A 22,111-nucleotide genomic window follows, 5' to 3' on the forward strand; every position below is an offset into this window, starting at 1 on the left:
GAGGTATTCCAATCCTGGAAATTTATGTCCGGTAGATACAGATCTGAGGCTCCTTGTCAGTCCTGTATTTTATTCCTGTGAACCCGTCTCCAGTTCCTAGACATTTCTTCAGAGAGCCAGAGGGGGGCGTCATAGCCTAAGAAGATAACTAGTCTTTACGCTGCAAGAACTTTTGCAGCCATCACAGATTTTTGTTGGGATTAAGAGAATTGCAAATTACCAACCACTGGCTTGCAGAATACTGACTGGTATCTGTTTAACAGTAGCTGCAGTGCCAAAAGTGTATATACTAGACATGTATATACTATAGATGGCTGCTGAAGGGTCTCTGCAAATAAAGAGGGACCATTCTTGGGATAAAAGTACCACCTCTCTCATAGAGGAATGTGGTGATGCTAAGTAGCACCTGAAAGGGGCTGAATTCTAAATCTTTGTTGCTGTTTTTCAGCAGGACATTGCTCGTCCACCTTCCCAGGAATGTCTCCAACACTCCCTGGTCCTGCCCGATCACCAGACTTATCACCAACCCAGTATTTATAGGACCAACTGGGACGTCACCAATTTACAAGTGTGTGGCATCTACAGGTCCAGCTGTACCATCTGGGGGTAAATGTGCTGTAGGATACCATACAGAACCTGCATGTCCTGCCGTATCTCATCTTGTATCCAGGCTAGAGTCCTAGAGCCTGCGTCCAATTGTCCAGTTTTCCCATTACCCTTCTCTTTTGCCTGTAATATTGTCATCACTTCCATAGATGATCATTGAATTACATTGAGAAGTTTCAGTCCAGGACAAGAACTCCTTCTATTTGTCAGTGTATATACGATATGTTGTGCTATAAATTGAGATGATCCCTTGTTTGTTCCTCAATGTCAGTAGGAAGCACTAACGTACTAATACTGGGATTGGAAATACAGTGACTGCGAAGATGTTATCCAATGAAGAAACATCAGCACCATCTTATAAATGTCAAGACACGTCAAAGTGCTGAAGAGGAAGAAGCGCTCAGTGTGTGGTGGACGGTGGAAAGTGTCTTTCTTTATCAGTGCCTCCCAGTCTCCCATAAAGTGACTACACCCCATCCTCACCCAGTTACTCAGCAAATTTCCCCCGAGCCCTTGTGCAAAAACAAGGTTGAACAAATCTCACAGTCTGAAACGACCTCTGCAAAATCTACGGGTAGAGCAAATAGCAGCTGAACCCCACATTTTGGTGAAGACACTCAGATTTTTAGCTAGCACATGAAATTTGTCCACTGTGTCTCAAAAGTAAAGGATGAGATTATAGAGGATGCCCATGTGCCATGTTAGGATATGCGGATGTCATAGAGGAGAGGTCTCTGGACCCTGTTTATGAGCCAGGTCACACTCTGCCAGCCCACACATAACATTGTCAACTCTTCAACTGTTCATGGTTTTATCTGTCACCTGGAAAGCTGGGTGACCACCAATATGCCCGACACAGGGTTTGTCAGCAAGTGTCCCCAGACTTATATATTGCAAATCTTCTTAGTTATGCAGTGACACATCCGTGCTCCATTATTACTGCATGTCTGAATGACAAATCCATCACTTGAGACTCTCGGAAAGCTGTCTGATGTTTGTCACTGAAATTTCTAGCCAGCTATATGGGGGTCAGGGATTTGGGACTAATAAGACTAATAAGAATGTGAAATGGAGTAATATGGGAAATTTCTTTATTTTGATATCTGCCCTGTACCCATGATAACCCGTAATATACCGCTCTGTGGCCATCCTAATATACGACTTACACCCCCACCCCACCCCGCTGCATCCCCCATTCTGCCAAGTGATTGACTGCTTATTACCGCACGTCTTTGTGGCTTTATATTTTAAGCTTTCTTATTTTTGATGTCAGGAAATGGTTAATATCTTCAGTGTCCAGTCTCTTTTATTTCCCCCATCTCAACACTTGTTCCTGCATTCTCTAGGACTCCTCAGATGTAGTTGAAAGATAAATTCGGAGAAAAACAGGCTGACCACAGCTTCAAATCCTGACAGCCACATGTGGACGAGGCGATAACCCGCCTATTTCTGAATTTCCCTTTAGCAGTGCTATAAGGATTTTGTTATCCAGCTGTACATATATAATTATATACAGGAGATACCCAAGTTATACCAGCTGTACATATATAATTATATACAGTATATACCCAGGTTATACCGGCTGTACATATATAATTATATGCAGGAGATACCCAGGTATACTGGCTGTACATATATAATTATATACAGTATATACCCAGGTTATACCAGCTGTACATATATAATTATATACAGGAGATACCCAGGTTATACCGGCTGTACATATACAATTATATACAGGAGATGCCCAGGTTATACCAGCTGTACATATATAATTCTATAGAGTATATACCCAGGTTATACCAGCTGTACATATATACCGTATTTTTCGGACTGTAAGACACACCCAGGTTTTAGAGGAGAAAAATAGGGAAAAAAAATTTTCAGGCAAAAAATGGTAAAATATTTAATATATGGGAGTTGTAGTTTTGGAACAGCTGCAAGGCCACATTGACAGGTGACCCTGCAGCTGTATGGGGATGTATAGGGCGTTTTTTTTGTGGGGCCAGGTGTACTTTTTAGATATACCATTTTGGGAAATGTTTATTGCTTAGATCACCTTTTATTTAATTCAGAGGCAAAACAGAGAGAAAAACCCGGCAGTTTAGCACTTTTGATTTTGACGTTCACTGTACATAAAAATATTAGTAGACCGGGCATTTTCAGACACAGGGATACCTAATGTGTATGTTTCACAGTAATGTTATACTTTTATATGTATTCTAGGGAAAGGAGGTGAACTTTTATTTATTTTATTTTTTATTATATTTTTTTTAAAGTTTTTTTTGTTTTTTTTTACTATTTTAATATCCCCCGCCTAGGGGGCTTGAACCTGCAATCATTTGATTGCAAGTCCCATAGACGGCAATACCAGCCGCGATAGTAATATATATCTATGACAAGCCTCGGAGCCTTCATTAGGCTCCCGGCTGTCATCGGAACAGGTCGGCTCCTGCGGCCTCGCCGTGCAGGAGCCGGCCTGCATCACTAAAGGTATGGGGCCGGTGGGGAGGGCTAACTGACTGCTGGGACCTGTGGAGGAGGAGTGGATTTGCAGCATGGCCGCGCTACTGCCACCGCTGGTTTTCTTCAGCGGCAGTAGCGCGGCAATCTGCAGGCCCCGGCAGCTAAGACAGTCCCCGGCATCTGCTGTAATAGACCGGCGGATGCCGGGGAGTGTCTTAGCTGCTGGGGCCTGCAGATTGTCATGCTCCAGCCACTGAAGAAAACCAGCGGTGGCAGTAGCGCTGCAATCTGCAGGCCCCGGCAGCTAAGACACTCCCCGGCATCCGCCGGTCTATTACATCAGATGCCGGGGACTGTCTTAGCTGCCGGGGCCTGCAGATTGCCGCGCTACTGCCGCTGAAGAAAACCAGCGGTGGCAGTAGCGCGGCCATGCTGCAAACCCACTCCTCCACCCACATTCAGACTATAAGACGCACCCTCATTTTCCTCCGAAATTTGGGGGAAAAAAAGTGTGTTTTATAGTCCAAAAAATACGGTAATTATATAAGTATATACCCAGGTTATACCAGCTGTACATATAGAATTATATACAGGAGATGCCCAGGTTATACCAGCTGTACATATAGAATTATATACAGTATATACCCAGGTTATACCGGCTGTACATATATAATTATATACAGTATATACCCAGGTTATACCAGCTGTAAATATATAGTATATACAAGAGATACCCAGGTTACACCAGCATGGACCATATCATTGTATACAAGAAGTTGTATACCAGCTGTACATATGTAATTATATACAGCCCATGGATAGGTTGGTGTAATGGATGGTGCAGAGTCAGCACCGGGTACCATTACACCCATACATTGGTGTATTGCCTAACCTTCTGAGAACTACAGGCTGCAGCAGACAGCAGATATCCATATATCTGATTAGGAAGCTTTTTTTTCTGGTGCCAAAATAAGCCCCTCGGAGCCTACTCTTGCCTCTGACACCAGCGGCCTGACATCGCCACATACCTCTGCTCCCGGTGGAGGGTAGATGGCTCCCGCTCCACTGCTTCGTCAATGTAGTACTCAACTACTTTTATGTCCTGAGTTGAAGCTGGGACATTCCTCTGCCATTTGGGACAGTGGGATTGCATCCAAAATCCAGGACTATCCCACTGATGGTTGGGAGGTTTACAAATCGTTTCAAGGGTTTCACTGCAACTCAGGATTCAGTCTCTCATCTCAGTCTCTAAATAGAGCAAGGACAGTTGCAAAGCAAGGGCTGTATGCAGAACCAGCCAGGTTGTGGTGTATCCATCACCTCCAGGTTTTTGGGGGTTTTTTGTGTTTTTTTTTTTTGGGGGGGGGGATATGTGGATTGTGAGCCCCATATAGGGATCACAATATACATTTTTTCCTATCAATTTGTCTTTGTAGAATGGGAGGAAATCCACGCAAACATGGGGAGAATATACAAACTCCTTGCAGATGTTGTTCCTGGCGGGATTTGAACCCAGGACTCCTGTGCTGCAATGCTAACCACTGAGCCACCGTGGGCGTGCTAGGGAACAAACTCTGGACAACCAGCACAATAACAGTATTGGTATGAGTTAGATGGGTCCGCTCTGTGACCCATAAGTGTATGGTGACTCCAATAGGCCAGTTGTTCAGAAGGGGGTGAACTCTGGTGGGTTGAGACCCCTGGGCCCTGGAGGAAATGTTGGGCTGTGTTATAGTGTAAAGGACTGTGACTTTGTTCTTGGCGTCTCGCCTGCCTGTCACTTCATCATCCTTGTACCTGTCTACAGGTGCTGGGACGCCATATCTCGAGCACCCTAACATTCATTGTGAAGACAACGCAGGCCACTATGTAATTTCCCCTTTTGGCACCTTCTACAGGAAGAATCCAGGAACCCCATTCTGATGTACGCAGTGATGGGTGGTAGATTTGCCTTTCAGGACTCCAGGAAAGCTGGGTACCAATTTCATATTTGTCATGTTAATCCCGGATCTCTTTTTAATACTAAAGGGTCAGTTATGAAAGTTCAGGGCTTGTGTTTTCTGATGTCTTGATGCCTTCTCCGGGTGTCGCACCTCCTCCTCCTCCACCTCAAATTTACCCGCTGAGATGGCAGTTAGCAGGCGGTGAGAACAGATAAGGATATCACAGAACAGCAATGACTGGAGTCGCCACCGCTCCTCCCAAACTTCCAGATTTCTAAGACAACTCACTGTCCAGGATATCCTTATAATATAACAGGACACTTCTCAAGTCTATCTGTCAAAATCCACAACGGTCTAAGATGTCGGTGTCCAAATAACTGGTGGTCTAGTGTATTATAGAGGTCAGTATCAATATCCCAGTGGTCTAGGGTATTAGAGAGATCAGTGTCAACATCCCTGGTGGTCTAGGGTATTATAAGGGTTGGTGTCCAAATCCCTGGTGGTCTAGTGTATTATAGAGGTCAGTATGAATATCCCAGTGGTCTAGTGTATTATAGAGGTTGCGTTCAAATCCCTGGTGGTCTAGGGTAGTATAGAGGTCAATATCAATATCCCAGTGGTCTAGGGTAGTATAGAGGTCGTGTTCAAATCCCTGGTGGTGTAGGGTATTATAAGGGTTGGAGTTCAAATCCCTGGTGCTCTAGTGTATTATAGAGGTCAGTATCAATATCCCAGTGGTCTAGGCTAGTATAGAGGTCACTATGAATATCTCAGTGGTCTAGGGTATTAAAGAGATCAGTGTCAACATCCTTAATGGTCTAGTCTATTATAAGGGTTGGTGTCCCTGGTGGTCTGGTGTTATAGAGGTGAGTATCAATATCCCAGTGGTCTAGGGTATTAAAGAGGTCAGTGTCAACATCCCTGATGGTCTAGTCTATTATAAGGGTTGGTGTCCCTGGTGGTCTGGTGTATTATAGAGGTGAGAATCAATATCCCGGTGGTCTAGGGTATTACAGAGGTCAGTGTATACATCCCTGATGGTCTAGTGCAGGGGTAGGGAACGTACGGCTCTCCAGCTGTTGCAAAACTACAACTCCCAGCATGCAAACTTGCTCTGCTGTTCTTGGAACTCCCATGAAAGTGAATGGAGCATGCTGGGAGTTGTAGTTTCACAGCAGCTGGAGAGCCGAAGGTTCCCTACCCCTGATGGTCTAGTGTTTCCTCTGACTACGACAACATCCTTTGTGGTGTGATGCAGATATTGATGACATCTGATCTTAACCTTGATAGTGTCATTTATTGATGGATTGATCTTTGTGTATCCTGAGTCATCAAGGGTTAACAGGAACAAGTAATATTAATGACTTCTTGTAAGAGGAAGAGTCTGATCTGCAAACCGAATGTTAGGGAGGCCGGCGAGCGGGATAAAACTCCCCCATCCTCCTCCAGTCCCGAACAATGCGAATCTGAGCGACCGTAAAATCTCATCTGACTTTAATTAATTGAAGTAGTTGTCCATAGCAACCATAAGGACCGTAATATGATTGGTTTCTACGGTCATAAGTGAGTTATATAAGAATGTGTTGCCCATAGCAACCAATCAAATTCCAGCTTTAATTTTAGCAGCCAATCATGTTCTTGCAAGTCGTGATTTGATTGGCTGTTCTTTCTCTGCACAGTCTGAAGTGCAGCCCATAGCAACCAATCAAATTCCAGCTTTCATTTTACCGCAGAAGGCTGAAAGATTTCCGGAAGCAACCAATTCGGGTTCCTATGGGCAACGGCGCCATTTCTCCGATGAGGAGACAGACAAGTTGTGTATAAAGTATTTTATTCTATGTATTAATATAGTAATAGCCATTATATAGGATTATTGTAGAAATGTTCAAAATAATTGGTGTTCACAATCAATAAAGCTGTGAAAAATTTAAAGGGGTGCATATCGATCTTGTGGTTTTTGTTTTTTTTGGGTTTTTTTTAACCTCTCTTTTTCAAAACGAGATTTCATTGCCTGGCAAAATAGAAAATTTATGAAAAATGAAAAATAAATAAAATAAAATTGACCCTGTCGTACACAGGGACCGTACTTCAAGTGATAAGAAAGCCGCCATCCTCCCTCATTGAATCGACAGATCCCGATGAGTTGCCCGAGGCCACTTGTGACTATGGAGCGGCCAAACTATTTTCCACTATTAATCCTCCCTGATTTGGTCACTTCAGTCCATGTTGGTTTTCTCGGTGTCTTCTTAGGTCTACTTTACGCTGGAAACCTTTACCGCAAAGGTCACATGTAAATGGCTTGAATCCCGTGTGCTTGCGGCTGTGTGTGATGAGGTTCGAGCTCTGACTGAAAGCTTTACCACAAACCTGACATTTGTGCGGCTTCTCTCCTAAAATACAAGGAAAAAAGTTGCATTTATTATTATTATTATTATTACAGTTATATTCTTGTACATAGGAGCAGTATTATAGTAGTTATATTCTTGTACATAGGAGTAGTATTATAGTAGTTATATTCTTGTACATAGGAGTAGTATTATAGTAGTTATATTCTTGTACATAGGAGTAGTATTATAGTAGTTATATTCTTGTACATAGGAGTAGTATTATAGTAGTTATATTCTTGTACATAGGAGGTAGTATTATAGTAGTTATATTCTTGTACATAAGGGGCAGTATTATAGTAGTTATATTCTTGTACATAGGAGTAGTATTATAGTAGTTATATTCTTGTACATAGGAGTAGTATTATAGTAGTTATATTCTTGTACACAGGAGTAGTATTATAGTAGTTATATTCTTGTACATAGGAGGTAGTATTATAGTAGTTATATTCTTGTACATAAGGGGCAGTATTATAGTAGTTATATTCTTGTACATAGGAGTAGTATTATAGTAGTTATATTCTTGTACATAGGAGTAGTATTATAGTAGTTATATTCTTGTACATAGGAGTAGTATTATAGTAGTTATATTCTTGTACATAGGAGTAGTATTATAGTAGTTATATTCTTGTACATAGGAGTAGTATTATAGTAGTTATATTCTTGTACATAGGAGTAGTATTATAGTAGTTATATTCTTGTACATAGGAGGTAGTATTATAGTAGTTATATTCTTGTACATAGGAGTAGTATTATAGTAGTTATATTCTTGTACATAGGAGTAGTATTATAGTAGTTATATTCTTGTACATAGGAGTAGTATTATAGTAGTTATATTCTTGTACATAGGAGTAGTATTATAGTAGTTATATTCTTGTACATAGGAGTAGTATTATAGTAGTTATATTCTTGTACATAGGAGTAGTATTATAGTAGTTATATTCTTGTACATAGGAGTAGTATTATAGTAGTTATATTCTTGTACATAGGAGCAGTATTATAGTAGTTATATTCTTGTACATAGGAGTAGTATTATAGTAGTTATATTCTTGTACATAGGAGCAGTATTATAGTAGTTATATTCTTGTACATAGGAGCAGTATTATAGTAGTTATATTCTTGTACATAGGAGCAGTATTATAGTAGTTATATTCTTGTACATAGGAGCAGTATTATAGTAGTTATATTCTTGTACATAGGAGGTAGTATTATAGTAGTTATATTCTTGTACATAGGAGCAGTATTATAGTAGTTATATTCTTGTACATAGGAGTAGTATTATAGTAGTTATATTCTTGTACATAGCAGTATTATAGTAGTTATATTCTTGTACATAGGAGTAGTATTATAGTAGTTATATTCTTGTACATAGCAGTATTATAGTAGTTATATTCTTGTACATAGGAGTAGTATTATAGTAGTTATATTCTTGTACATAGCAGTATTATAGTAGTTATATTCTTGTACATAGGAGTAGTACTATAGTAGTTATATTCTTGTACATAGGAGCAGTATTATAGTAGTTATATTCTTGTAAATAGGGGGCAGTATTATAGTAGTTATATTCTTGTACATAGGAGCAGTATTATAGTAGATATATTCTGTACATAGGAGTAGTATTATAGTAGTTATATTCTTGTACATAGGAGTAGTATTATAGTAGTTATATTCTTGTACATAGGGACAGTATTATAGTAGTTATATTCTTGTACATAGGAGGAGTATTATAGTAGTTATATTCTTGTACATAGGAGGTAGTATTGTAGTAGTTATATTCTTGTACATAGGAGTAGTATTATAGTAGTTATATTCTATATTCTTGTACATAGTAGTAGTATTATAGTAGTTATATTCTTGTACATAGGAGGTAGTATTATAGTAGTTATATTCTTGTACATAGGTGCAGTATTATAGTAGTTATATTCTTGTACATAGGAGGTAGTATTGTAGTAGTTATATTCTTGTACATAGGAGTAGTATTATAGTAGTTATATTTTATATTCTTGTACATAGTAGTAGTATTATAGTAGTTATATTCTTGTACATAGGAGGTAGTATTATAGTAGTTATATTCTTGTACATAGGAGCAGTATTATAGTAGTTATATTCTTGTACATAGGAGTAGTATTATAGTAGTTATATTCTTGTACATAGGAGGTAGTATTATAGTAGTTATATTCTTGTACATAGGAGCAGTATTATAGTAGTTATATTCTTGTACATAGGAGTAGTATTATAGTAGTTATATTCTTGTACATAGGAGTAATATTATAGTAGTTATATTCTTGTACATAGGAGTAGTATTATAGTAGTTATATTCTTGTACATAGGAGCAGTATTATAGTAGTTATATTCTTGTACATAGGAGTAGTATTATAGTAGTTATATTCTTGTACATAGGAGTAGTATTATAGTAGTTATATTCTTGTACATAGGAGCAGTATTATAGTAGTTATATTCTTGTACATAGAAGTAGTATTATAGTAGTTATATTCTTGTACATAGGAGTAGTATTATAGTAGTTATATTCTTGTACATAGGGGGCAGTATTATAGTAGTTATATTCTTGTACATAGGAGTAGTATTATAGTAGTTATATTCTTGTACATAGGAGGTAGTATTATAGTAGTTATATTCTTGTACATAGGAGGTAGTATTATAATAGTTATATTCTTGTACATAGCAGTAGTATTATAGTAGTTATATTCTTGTACATATGAGTAGTATTATAATAGTTATATTCTTGTACATAGCAGTAGTATTATAGTAGTTATATTCTTGTACATAGCAGTAGTATTATAGTAGTTATATTCTTGTACATAGGAGTAGTATTATAGTAGTTATATTCCTGTACATAGGGGACAGTATAACTCACCAGTATGGATATACGTATGTTTCTTCATGTCAGACTTTTGATGGAAACGCTTTCCACAGAACTGACATGGATATGGTCGGGTGTCAGAGTGGATGAGCAGGTGGGTGGATAATGTGGACGATCTCTTAAATGTTTTTCCACACATCTTGCACTCGAAGCTCCTTTCCTGTAATATGTTAAAAATTATTGTTGGGAAATTCCTATTAATATGACTATATATTAATATGCAGACAATTAAAGGTTAAACATTTTTTGCAAATATAAATAATTAAAAATTGTGCAGAGATTTTCCAGATTTTCTCTAACCATCTTAGCGGTGATATTGATTTTGTCTTGATCGGTTGCCAGTCGTAACGACCATGAAGGCAGGAACTTTCTGCACTCTCATAACCAGCCACGATGTCCTTATTGTGGTCAGTTATCTTCTCGTACACATAGTGTCCTCCTGATAACCCGACCACATCATGACTGGGTTTCAGAGTATACGAAGTTTCTGCATTGATGGTCGTTTCCATTGGCATCTGATCAAGACAAGAGTTGTCACCAATTATGATGAATAGAGAAAATCTTTAGAATCTCTGCACAATTTTTAATTATTTCCATTTGCAGAAACGTTTCTCTTTTAGTTCTCTCTCTTTCTGTCTCTCGCTTTCCTCTGTCTCTCTCTGTCTCTCTCTCCGTCTCTCTCTCCATCTCTCACTGTCTCTCTCTCCGTCTCTCTCTCTGTCTCTCTCTCTCTATATACACACAGTTCTGTCTATAGTAACAATCAGTAACATTACAACATATGTATCACATAGGATAGGCTTAGATATGCCAGTTTAGGAGTTACTATAGTATCACATAGGATTGGCTTAGATACAGCGGGATCTCACCTGTGAGTGGACATTGAGATGTTGCTCAAGGCTGACAGCATGGCCAAAGGACTTCCCGCATGTCTCACAGACAAATGGTCGGATTCCACTATGAGACCTTCGGACATGAACCTCCAATCCATGAGACGTAGAGAAAACCTGGAAGACATAAGAGACTGTCTGGCTCTAGGACCTGCAGCAGCCCCCCACCCCAGTGACCCCCATCACTCCCCAGACTGGAGACCTCACCTTGCTGCACTTGACACAGTGGTAGTTGTCCATAGAGGAGGTGAATTCCAGGCTGTAGTTAATGGGGTGATCATATTCTGACTCTGTAGCTGCAGGGGGGCTGCTGTATAACCCAATAGGTCTCGGTAACATGTTGGGGTGCACATGGGACGGGACTTGTTTGAAGCTATAGGCAGAATGCAGGGACTCCCAGGGGATGCTCGGCTTGTAGAAGGCGGGTAGGGGGAGTGATGGGTATGACTTAATGGGCAGCAAGGACAGAGGGATCCCTAGAGGACGGATCACAGCATCAAGTTATACATTAATCTACATGAATATTCATGCAATGAGATGGTGAGGGTTGTAGTACATTACCTGGACCTGAGCCTCGACTCAAATATAGGGGTCTCTCCATGTTGCCTTCTGATTGGAGGTGACTCCTCTTAGACAGATCCTCAGGAGCGTATTCTTTATGGGTGCTGCCGGAGGATTCATCGTCATGAAGATCTAATGTAATATAAGAAATAAAACATGAATCTGCAGCCAAGACACCGCTCCAAGAACATACAGCAAAAATGTTGTAAAATTGGGGTCACCATTCCTGCCTGCACCGCGGGCTGGGGTCGCTCGCATCACGGGATCAGGGCACACACCTCACCAGGCCCGGCGCTGTAGACATGTATGTGTTGACGCAGTGTGTGTGACACAAACCACAATGTTTGCACAGACACCGAGCCAATTCATGGAGGTTTGAAAATCCGGCTCTGATTGAATTGAGAAAACATATCCGAGCGGTACATCCTTGTCAGAGACGTAACAAACTGCGTATCTCAGGGTGTGAGAATTCCCAGGAGTAGTGCAATGCTTATATGGTGTATCTAAGACCATCACGTATGATATTGCCTGCTACACGTTGTATCTAAGCCTATGATGTGTGATACTTGTTGTTCAGTGTGAAGAGCTCTTCCCTAGTGTCAATCTAGGGACATGTTTGGAGATATGTGATCGTTCCAAGGCTTAGATACATGATACTAGGCCTCTAGGGTGACCCTTTATGAGGATGATTATGGGCGACTCTGATGACTTGAGCGCTGGACACATTGCTGTACGTTTTCTGTGCAGATCTTCTGCTCTGCACAGACAGTTCCAGCGAAACAGTTACCTGCAGGAGATTAGACAGGACACAATGGAGATTTGAATAGGGTTTATTTGAATGTGCCTGAGGGTGCGGGAGAAGGGCTGGCACTGGACGGGCGGCTGCACCTGCACTACAGGATCTTATGTACCTGCAAGACACCCTGGGAGGCAGAGGACAGGGGGAACCTCTAAGATGTCCGACTAGTGGCCCCATAAGTAGCACAATATTCAAATGATCAGCCACATCATCAGCACACTCCTCTCCTGAAATACTCTGCGCTGCTGGGGACCCTGCTCTTTCCACTATGTAACTTTTAGTCTGTGACCTCCTACAGGATCAGCACACTCCTCTCCTGAAATACTCTGTGCTGCTGGGGATCTTCCACTTTCATGATGACGTGTTGAATCCCCTTCATTGTGCTGCACATGTAGTTGTGGCTGCAGTACCAGGCTCAGCCAGAACAGTATGTATGGCACTGTTTCCTGTGCCCTCCACTTGATGCAGCACAGCGCCCCCTTCACTCTGCTGATTGGTGGTCCCTGGGGTCACAATAGGTGGATGAAGGCGCCGTTTTATTCTCAGCCTGCAGCTATTCACACATTAATGCTCTACAAACAGGGAAGTTCTTCATCCACCTTTATAAATCACATTGTGGACGCTGTTTCGGAAGAGGAAACGGTGATAGGATTGATTTCCCTGTTTATACAGAGCAGATTAATACAATGTGGTATTCACACAGATACAACGTCTTTCAGTATAGTCTGTGACTGCCTGAGGCCTGGGTCACATCTGCATTCGGTATTCCTTTTGGGGAGTCTGCTTGGGGACCCTTCCCCAAACGAAAACCTATACACATTAAAACGCAGTGAGCAATGAAAGCACATGGACCCCATAGGCTATAATGAGGTCCGTGTGGTTATTGTTCAGTGTCCGCACGAATCATGTGGAGAGAAGAGTCCTGCAAGCAGCATTTTTCTCTCCGCATGTTTCATGTGGAAACCGAGCAGAAACCAGACGGACCTCATTATAGTCTATGGGGTTTCAGCATGTAACCAATTTTTAAGCAGAAAGGGTTGCCATTTTTCGGGTCCTCCAGCAGACCCAAAAACAGAAACCCTAACGCTAGTGTGATCCTGCACTGATACATTGTAACCACCTATCCGCTGCGGGTGATTGTTCACTGATACATTGTATCCACCTATCTGCTGCGGGTGATTGTTCACTGATACATTGTAACCACCTATCCGCTGCGGGTGATTGTTCACTGATACATTGTATCCACCTATCCGCTGCGGGTGATTGTTCACTGATACATTGTAACCACCTATCCGCTGCGGGTGATTGTTCACTGATAGGGTGCATGCACACTACGTAACGCCGGGCGTGTATGAGAGCCGTACACGCCGGCATTACAGCAGACTGCCGAACACTTCCCATTCACTTCAATGGGAGCGCTCGTAACAGCGGCGTTTACGAGCGCTCCCATTGAAGTGAATGGGAAGTGTTCGGCAGCCCTGCTGTAACGCCGGCGTGTACGGCTCTCATACACGCCTGGCGTTACGTAGTGTGCATGCACCCATACATTGTATCCACCTATCCGCTGCGGGTGATGTGTTAGTTCACTGATACATTGTAACAATCAGGACAGGAGAGAATTTGCTGCTGAAATCTGAGGCTCAGAGACCGATTACAATTGTAACAAACCCTCAACTATGACAAGTATTAGATCTGTGCATCACTATTTCCAATGCCAGACCTCGGGACAGGTGCACTTCCTACCATGACATATTGCTGTGACGGGATCCTCCTTGGGTACGCCGCCATCTTCTGAGTAGCGATGCTGATGGTAACTGTGAGTTTTCTTGGTTTTTACCAAAAAGGAGCGCGGCATTTCCTGAAAGTGAAGCAAAATATAACTATGAAAGCAATAGTGGGGGCCCATATTGGGGACAGGGGCCCACAGCTCAGGAGATGAAGGGGATGCAGCACAGGGGATACATAAGAATCCTTCTCTCCATAGTCTTCAGTGTTATAAAGCAAATGACAGAGGAGCCAGCCTGGCAGACAACAGAGAGTAATACCAGCCTGGCACATAGGAGAGCCAGGTAACTGCGTCATGTGAATATGGACCATGACCACTATAGTCACCCCCCATGATGAGCATTGACCCCATAACTTGTAACAAGGATATACATTATATATCGCCCGTCCTCTCAATGCCCATCTGCTGCCAATGCCATAAAGCCACAAATATAAAAGTAATTCCCAATCTTAAAGACCAGTGATGTGAGAAATTACTGGAAGACAAGAAGTAAAATCTAGTTTTTGTTCTCGGTGAGAGTTCTTGGACTCTGAAGAGCTTACGTCTACAATAAATCACAAGAGCACCAGTCACAGACACACAGACTCAAGGCGTCGCCGCAGGGAAGTGTCTACAGATTTGCATGGTCCTGGATTTGCATGGAGAGGAGAAAGCTGATCCCCCAGAGGCCATAACACCGCGTGCGTACCCAACCTGCTGTGTAGCAATGTCTGCGGCTTCCTTTAAGATGCAAAAAAGATCTAAAGTTCCAGGGTCCCTAATGCAGGACATGTATGCGGCTTCTGACAACCATGACTATATAGTGCTCAGCCAATGTGGTTGTCTGGCACAATGGAGCTCTCTAATGTACAGGGGCAACAGAGCAGAGAAGCTGCAGGAGAATTAAATTCCCTATGGTAACTCTTCCTGGCAGTAGAATTTATCATTTGTGATTTTTGAGATGTGTAAATGGTGACTGTACTATTCTGGCAGTGTTAGGAGGGAGAGCAGCTGCGGAGGGTTTGATATCCCTGCAGCAGCTCTCCCCTTTTACATGAGTTACTCCATACTGATAATGCATTTCTTGAATACAGTGGGCTACGACCTCTGGCTATTGGGAAACTACAGCCCCCAGCATGCCCTTACAGCTTGTAGTCAATATGGTTGCCTCGCACGATGGAACTCCCTATACTTCTCTGTACAAGGGCAACAGAAGGGAAATGAAATTCCACATGACAACTCTTCCTGGCACTGTCAGTAGAATGTATCACTATGAGATGTGTAAGTGAACTCTTCTGACAGTGTTGGGAAAGAGAGCAGCTGCAGGCGGTAGATATCCCTGCAGAGGCTCTCCACTTTTATATGATAATGCAATTCTATATTACAGTGGACTACAACCTCTGGGAGACTACAAGTCCCAGCATTCCTGAGTCTTGTAGTTTCTCAGCCAGGACCTAGGCTGTCTCAGTCCCCTCACATCAGCATACAACTGTTCTTTGCTGGCATCAGATCTGATTCAGGTGCCCGGTCATTTGCTTGACATTTGCATTTGTCCTGCAAGGATTTAGCTCCGTCCTCATCACACACAGCCCGCCATTGATGGAGAAGAATAGAGCTGGCACCGCGTCCGAATAACCTCCTATTTGTCTCATTATCTGCCCTTTGTCCTAATGTTTGGGGACAAGAAAATTCAAATATAGGAAAAAGGGACCCAAAGAAAGTATCAACCACGAATGTCTTGGGTTTAAGTTATAAGATAGATAGATATGAGAGAAAGATAGATTATAGATAGATAGATAGATAGATAGATGATAGATAGATAGATAGATAGATAGATAGATAGATAAATAGGAGATAGATAGATAGGAGATAGATAGATAGATAGATAGATAGATAAATAGGAGATAGATAGATAGATAGATAGATAGATAGATAGATAGATAGATAGATAGATAGATAGGAGATAGATAGATAGGAGATAGATAGATAGATAGATAGATAGATAGATAGATAGGAGATAGATAGATAGATAGATAGATAGATAGATAGATAGATAGATGATAGATAGATAGATAGGAGATAGATAAATAGATAGGAGATAGATAGATAGATAGATAGATAGATAGATAGATAGATAGATAAATAGGAGATAGATAGATAGATAGATAGATAGATAGATAGATAGGAGATAGATAGATAGATAGATAGATAGATAGATAGATAGATAGATAGATAGGAGATAGATAGATAGATAGATAGATAATATATAGGAGATAGATAGATAGATAGATAGATAGATAGATAGATAGATAGATAGATAGGATATAGATAGATAGATAGATAGCTAGATAGATAGATAGGAGATAGATAGATAGATAGATAGATAGGAGATAGATAGATAGATAGATAGATAGATAGATAGATAGATAGGAGATAGATAAATAGATAGATAGATAGATAGATAGATAGATAGTAGATAGATAGATAGATAGATAGATAGATAGATAAATAGATAGGAGATAGATAGATAGATAGATAGATAGATAGATAGATAGATAGATCTACGTCAGGCTCAGTATAGTTACTCAGTGGATCGCTGTTTCTATAGAAAAACCTAAAGATGATGAATATGAAAGAGAGAAAGAAATTTCATGTAATTTTAGATGTGATCTTGTTCTAAAATATTTTCTTAGGAAACATCTAAATAAATAAAATGTAGAACTACAAAGTATAAAGCTCCAGTGTCTCATTTCTATCTTATATACAGTAACTCGTATATTATATACAGTATCTTATTTCTATCTTATATACAGCACCTGTTATATTGTATTATATAGAAACTCTTACAATAGAAGAGTTACTGTATATAATATGAGATACTGTATATATTGTATAGTACCTCTTATACCTCTTATATTGTATCCAGTAATGTTCAGGTGTGATATATACAGTATATAGCGCTACAGTCCTGGACTTTCTGCCCCTGATCTATCACAGTGTCAGTCACCACTATGGCTCCATCTACCCCCTGGCTCTGGACACTGCCCGCACTATAGCTAAAGAATAAGCTGTGTACAGCATGAAAAAAATCATATATATAATGTTATCATCAAAATTGTTACAATGAAGCCTCTTACAGTGTGAATAGTCTGTTATTACCTGGCTGCAGTTGTATTCAGGATGATGAGAGTGCTCCCTCTGCTCCTGCGGCTAGTGTATTCAGGATGATGAGAGTGCTCCCTCTACTCCTGCGGCTAGTGTATTCAGGATGATGAGAGTGCTCCCTCTGCTCCTGCGGCTAGTGTATTCAGGATGATGAAAGTGCTCCCTCTGTTCTTGCGGCTAGTGTAGTCTGGATGATGAGAGTGCTCCCTCTACTCCTGTGGTTGGTGTAGTCAGGATGATGAGAGTGCTCCCTCTACTCCTGTGGTTGGTGTAGTCAGGATGATGAGAGTGCTCCCTCTACTCCTGTGGTTGGTGTAGTCAGGATGATGAGAGTGCTCCTTCTGGTCCTGTGGCTAGTATAGTCTGGATGATGAGAGTGCTCCCTCTACTCCTGTTGGTTGGTGTAGTCTGGATGATGAGAGTGCTCCCTCTGATCCTGTGGTTGGTGTAGTCAGGATGATGAGAGTGCTCCCTCCCCAGCTAGTGTCACACTGGTGTACGACACGACTGCCCTGACACTAGTGTTTGCCCTCTGCTTCTTCCCCCGCCCTGATTTTTCAATCTGATTACTTGTGTCAAAATCTGGAGTGTCTGCAGCCAATGGGGAAGCTGCGAGAAACAATATTTGCTTATCAAAACTGGAGCAGACTTTCCCGAGCGCCGGAGCTCCAGCACAGCCTGAAAAACTGACAGCAGACTTCTCTGAATCTTCTGCTTACAGTTGCCACTTATCTCCACCAAGCAAATGTACGGCGCCAAAAATGGGGATCTTATGTCAGGCGACTCCATTAATAGGTGCTTACTGCAAGAGCCCCCTTTATAATCATACTGGAGTATACTGCAGCCTGTATTCTGTATGTGGCAGCCTGTATTCTGTATGTGGTAGCCTATATGTGGCAGCCTGTATTCTGTATGTGGCAACCAATATGTGGCAGCCTGTATTCTGTATGTGGTAGCCTGTATTCTGTATGTGGCAGCCTGTATTCTGTATGTGGCAACCAATATGTGGCAGCCTATATTCTGTATGTGGTAGCCTGTATTCTGTATGTGGCAGCCTGTATTCTGTATGTGGCAACCTTTATTCTGTATGTGGCAGGCCGTATTCTGTATGTGGCAGCCTGTATGTGGCAGCCTGTATTCTGTATGTGGCAGCCTGTATTCTGTATGTGGCAGTCTGTATTCTGTATGTGGCAGCCTGTATTCTGCATGTGACAGCCTGTATTCTGTATGTGGCAGCCTGTATTCTGTATGTGGCATCCCGTATTCTGTATGTGACAGCCTGTTTTCTGTATGTGGCAGCCTGTATGGGGCAGCCTGTATTCTGTATGTGGCAGTCTGTATTCTGTATGTGGCAGCCTGTATTCTGCATGTGACAGCCTTATTCTGTATGTGACAGCCTGTATTCTGTATGTGGCAGCCTGTATGGGGCAGCCTGTATTCTGTATGTGGCAGCCTGTATTCTGTATGTGACAGCCTGTATTCTGTGTGTGGCAGCCTGTATGGGGCAGCCTGTATTCTGTATGTGGCAGTCTGTATTCTGTATGTGACAGCCTGTATTCTGTATGTGGCAGCCTGTATTCTGTATGTGGCAGCCTGTATTCTGTATGTAGCAGCCAGTATGTGACAGCCTGTATTCTGTATGTGACAGCCTGTATTCTGTATGTGACAGCCTGTATTCTGTATGTAGCAGCCAGTATGTGACAGCCTGTATTCTGTATGTGGCAACCAATATGTGGCAGCCTGTATTCTGTATGTGACAGCCTGTATTCTGTATGTGACAGCCTGTATTCTGTATGTGACAGCCTGTATTCTGAATGTGACAGCCTGTATTTGGTATGTGGTGGCCTATATGTGGCAGCCTGTATTCTGTATGTGACAGCCTTATTCTGTATGTGGCAGCCTGTATTCTGTATGTGGCAGCCTGTATTCTGTATGTGGCAGCCTGTATTCTGTATGTGGCAGCCTGTATTCTGTATGTGGCAGCCTGTATTCTGTATGTGGCAACCAATATGTGGCAGCCTGTATTCTGTATGTGGTAGCCTGTATTCTGTATGTGGCAGCCTGTATTCTGTATGTGGCAACCAATATGTGGCAGCCTGTATTCTGTATGTGGTAGCCTGTATTCTGTATGTGGCAGCCTGTATTCTGTATGTGGCAACCTTTATTCTGTATGTGGCAGGCCGTATTCTGTATGTGGCAGCCTGTATGTGGCAGCCTGTATTCTGTATGTGGCAGCCTGTATTCTGTATGTGGCAGTCTGTATTCTGTATGTGGCAGCCTGTATTCTGCATGTGACAGCCTGTATTCTGTATGTGGCAGCCTGTATTCTGTATGTGGCATCCCGTATTCTGTATGTGACAGCCTGTATTCTGTATGTGGCAGCCTGTATGGGGCAGCCTGTATTCTGTATGTGGCAGTCTGTATTCTGTATGTGGCAGCCTGTATTCTGCATGTGACAGCCTGTATTCTGTATGTGACAGCCTTATTCTGTATGTGACAGCCTGTATTCTGTATGTGGCAGCCTGTATGGGGCAGCCTGTATTCTGTATGTGGCAGCCTGTATTCTGTATGTGACAGCCTGTATTCTGTGTGTGGCAGCCTGTATGGGGCAGCCTGTATTCTGTATGTGGCAGTCTGTATTCTGTATGTGACAGCCTGTATTCTGTATGTGGCAGCCTGTATTCTGTATGTGGCAGCCTGTATTCTGTATGTAGCAGCCAGTATGTGACAGCCTGTATTCTGTATGTGACAGCCTGTATTCTGTATGTGACAGCCTGTATTCTGTATGTAGCAGCCAGTATGTGACAGCCTGTATTCTGTATGTGGCAACCAATATGTGGCAGCCTGTATTCTGTATGTGACAGCCTGTATTCTGTATGTGACAGCCTGTATTCTGTATGTGACAGCCTGTATTCTGAATGTGACAGCCTGTATTTGGTATGTGGTGGCCTATATGTGGCAGCCTGTATTCTGTATGTGACAGCCTTATTCTGTATGTGGCAGCCTGTATTCTGTATGTGGCAGCCTGTATTCTGTATGTGGCAGCCTGTATTCTGTATGTGGCAGCCTGTATTCTGTATGTGGCAGCCCGTATTCTGTATGTGGCAGCCTGTATGTGGCAGCCGGTATTCTGTATGTGGCAGCCTGTATGTGGCAGCCGGTATTCTGTATGTGGCAGCCAATATGTGGCAGCCTGTATTCTGTATGTGGCAGCCTGTATTCTGTATGTGGCAGCCCGTATTCTGTATGTGGCAGCCTGTATTCTGTATGTGGCAGCCTGTATTCTGTATGTGACAGCCTGTATTCTGTATGTGGCAGCCTGTATGTGGCAGCCTGTATTCTGTATGTGGCAGCCTGTATTCTGTATGTGACAGCCTGTATTCTGTATGTGGCAGCCTGTATTCTGTATGTGACAGCCTGTATTCTGTATGTGGCAGCCTGTATTCTGTATGTGGCAGCCTGTATTCTGTATGTGGCAGCCTGTATGTGGCAGCCGGTATTCTGTATGTGGCAGCCTGTATGTGGCAGCCGGTATTCTGTATGTGGCAGCCAATATGTGGCAGCCTGTATTCTGTATGTGGCAGCCTGTATTCTGTATGTGGCAGCCCGTATTCTGTATGTGGCAGCCTGTATTCTGTATGTGGCAGCCTGTATTCTGTATGTGACAGCCTGTATTCTGTATGTGGCAGCCTGTATTCTGTATGTGGCAGCCTGTATTCTGTATGTGACAGCCTGTATTCTGTATGTGGCAGCCTGTATTCTGTATGTGACAGCCTGTATTCTGTATGTGGCAGCAGGCGCTCATTAAATGGCTGAAGTTTGTACACCCCCCTCCATTATATGATATTTCCAGGGTTTTAGACATTGTGACTCGCAATAAAAACTTTGAAAACTTTTTTAGTTACCATTATCTCTGGGAAAGCTGGGTGATAACCAATATGGGGTCCATTACAGAGACTTTTACCTAGCTTTCCCCCACTCCTGAATGGCAAAACTCTAGGAGCTCCATAATTAAGTATCATAATTTACTAAATGCTTTCCTGAAATCCTCTGTACTGCTGGGACCCTGCTCCTCCCACTGTATAACTCTCACCCTGTGACCTCCTCTATAAGATCAGCACACTCCTCTCCTGAAATCCTCTGTGCTGCTGGGATTGCTCTCACAGTCTGATAGTGCACAGGGTGTGTTGCGTGTCAGTCCGCTTTATCGTGTGTAGATACGATCCTTTCACATGTGAATCCGTGCTGTGCGGAGCCAGCAATCTGTGTAGAGATGTTGAGATACCGTCCTGTCATGGGGTCATGAAGATACACTGAGAAAAAGTCACAAACGGCAGCGAATCCTCCCAGTCACCGCCCTGATAGAGGGGCGATCTAATCTGCCAGATCACACAACATCAGCGGGGCAGGAAATGGGCATCATACAGGGCACACGGACCCTGCCCAGGGGTGGACGGGACGGCTGGACATCAACAGTGAAGGAGATAAGTATGTGCCCCCTCTGGCAAACAAGACTTAATACTTGCTGGTAAATCCCTGGTTGGCCGCACAGGGGTGAGAGGGTTTCGGATGGTGATGAGGTTTGCGCCCACGTCAGACATGTCAGGAGGAATCTTGGTCCGCTTCTCTTTGCAGGACATCTCCAAGTCAT

The 22,111-nt window shown here is 42.3% G+C and overlaps 1 protein-coding gene across 2 annotated transcripts; it reads right to left on the reverse strand.

Moving 5' to 3' along the window:
- Nucleotides 1-6,920: 6,920 nt before the first annotated feature.
- On the reverse strand, nt 6,921-17,994 carry GFI1B (growth factor independent 1B transcriptional repressor). Of its 2 annotated transcripts, XM_075260519.1 has the most exons (8): nt 17,850-17,994; nt 17,455-17,760; nt 14,274-14,388; nt 11,732-11,863; nt 11,378-11,646; nt 11,150-11,287; nt 10,275-10,440; nt 6,921-7,405 (listed from the first exon to the last, which is right to left on the reverse strand). In XM_075260519.1, exons 3-8 carry the CDS (start codon nt 14,383-14,385, stop codon nt 7,227-7,229), a joined length of 996 nt encoding a protein of 331 aa, XP_075116620.1. In that variant the 5' UTR covers nt 14,386-14,388; nt 17,455-17,760; nt 17,850-17,994; the 3' UTR covers nt 6,921-7,226. The 2 variants fall into 2 exon arrangements, with proteins under 2 accessions (XP_075116620.1, XP_075116619.1); XM_075260518.1 differs by having other exon boundaries at nt 17,455-17,994.
- Between the last annotated feature and the right edge of the window lie 4,117 nt (nt 17,995-22,111).

Source organism: Leptodactylus fuscus, chromosome 11, assembly GCF_031893055.1.
Source record: "Leptodactylus fuscus isolate aLepFus1 chromosome 11, aLepFus1.hap2, whole genome shotgun sequence".
NCBI lineage: Eukaryota > Metazoa > Chordata > Amphibia > Anura > Leptodactylidae > Leptodactylus > Leptodactylus fuscus.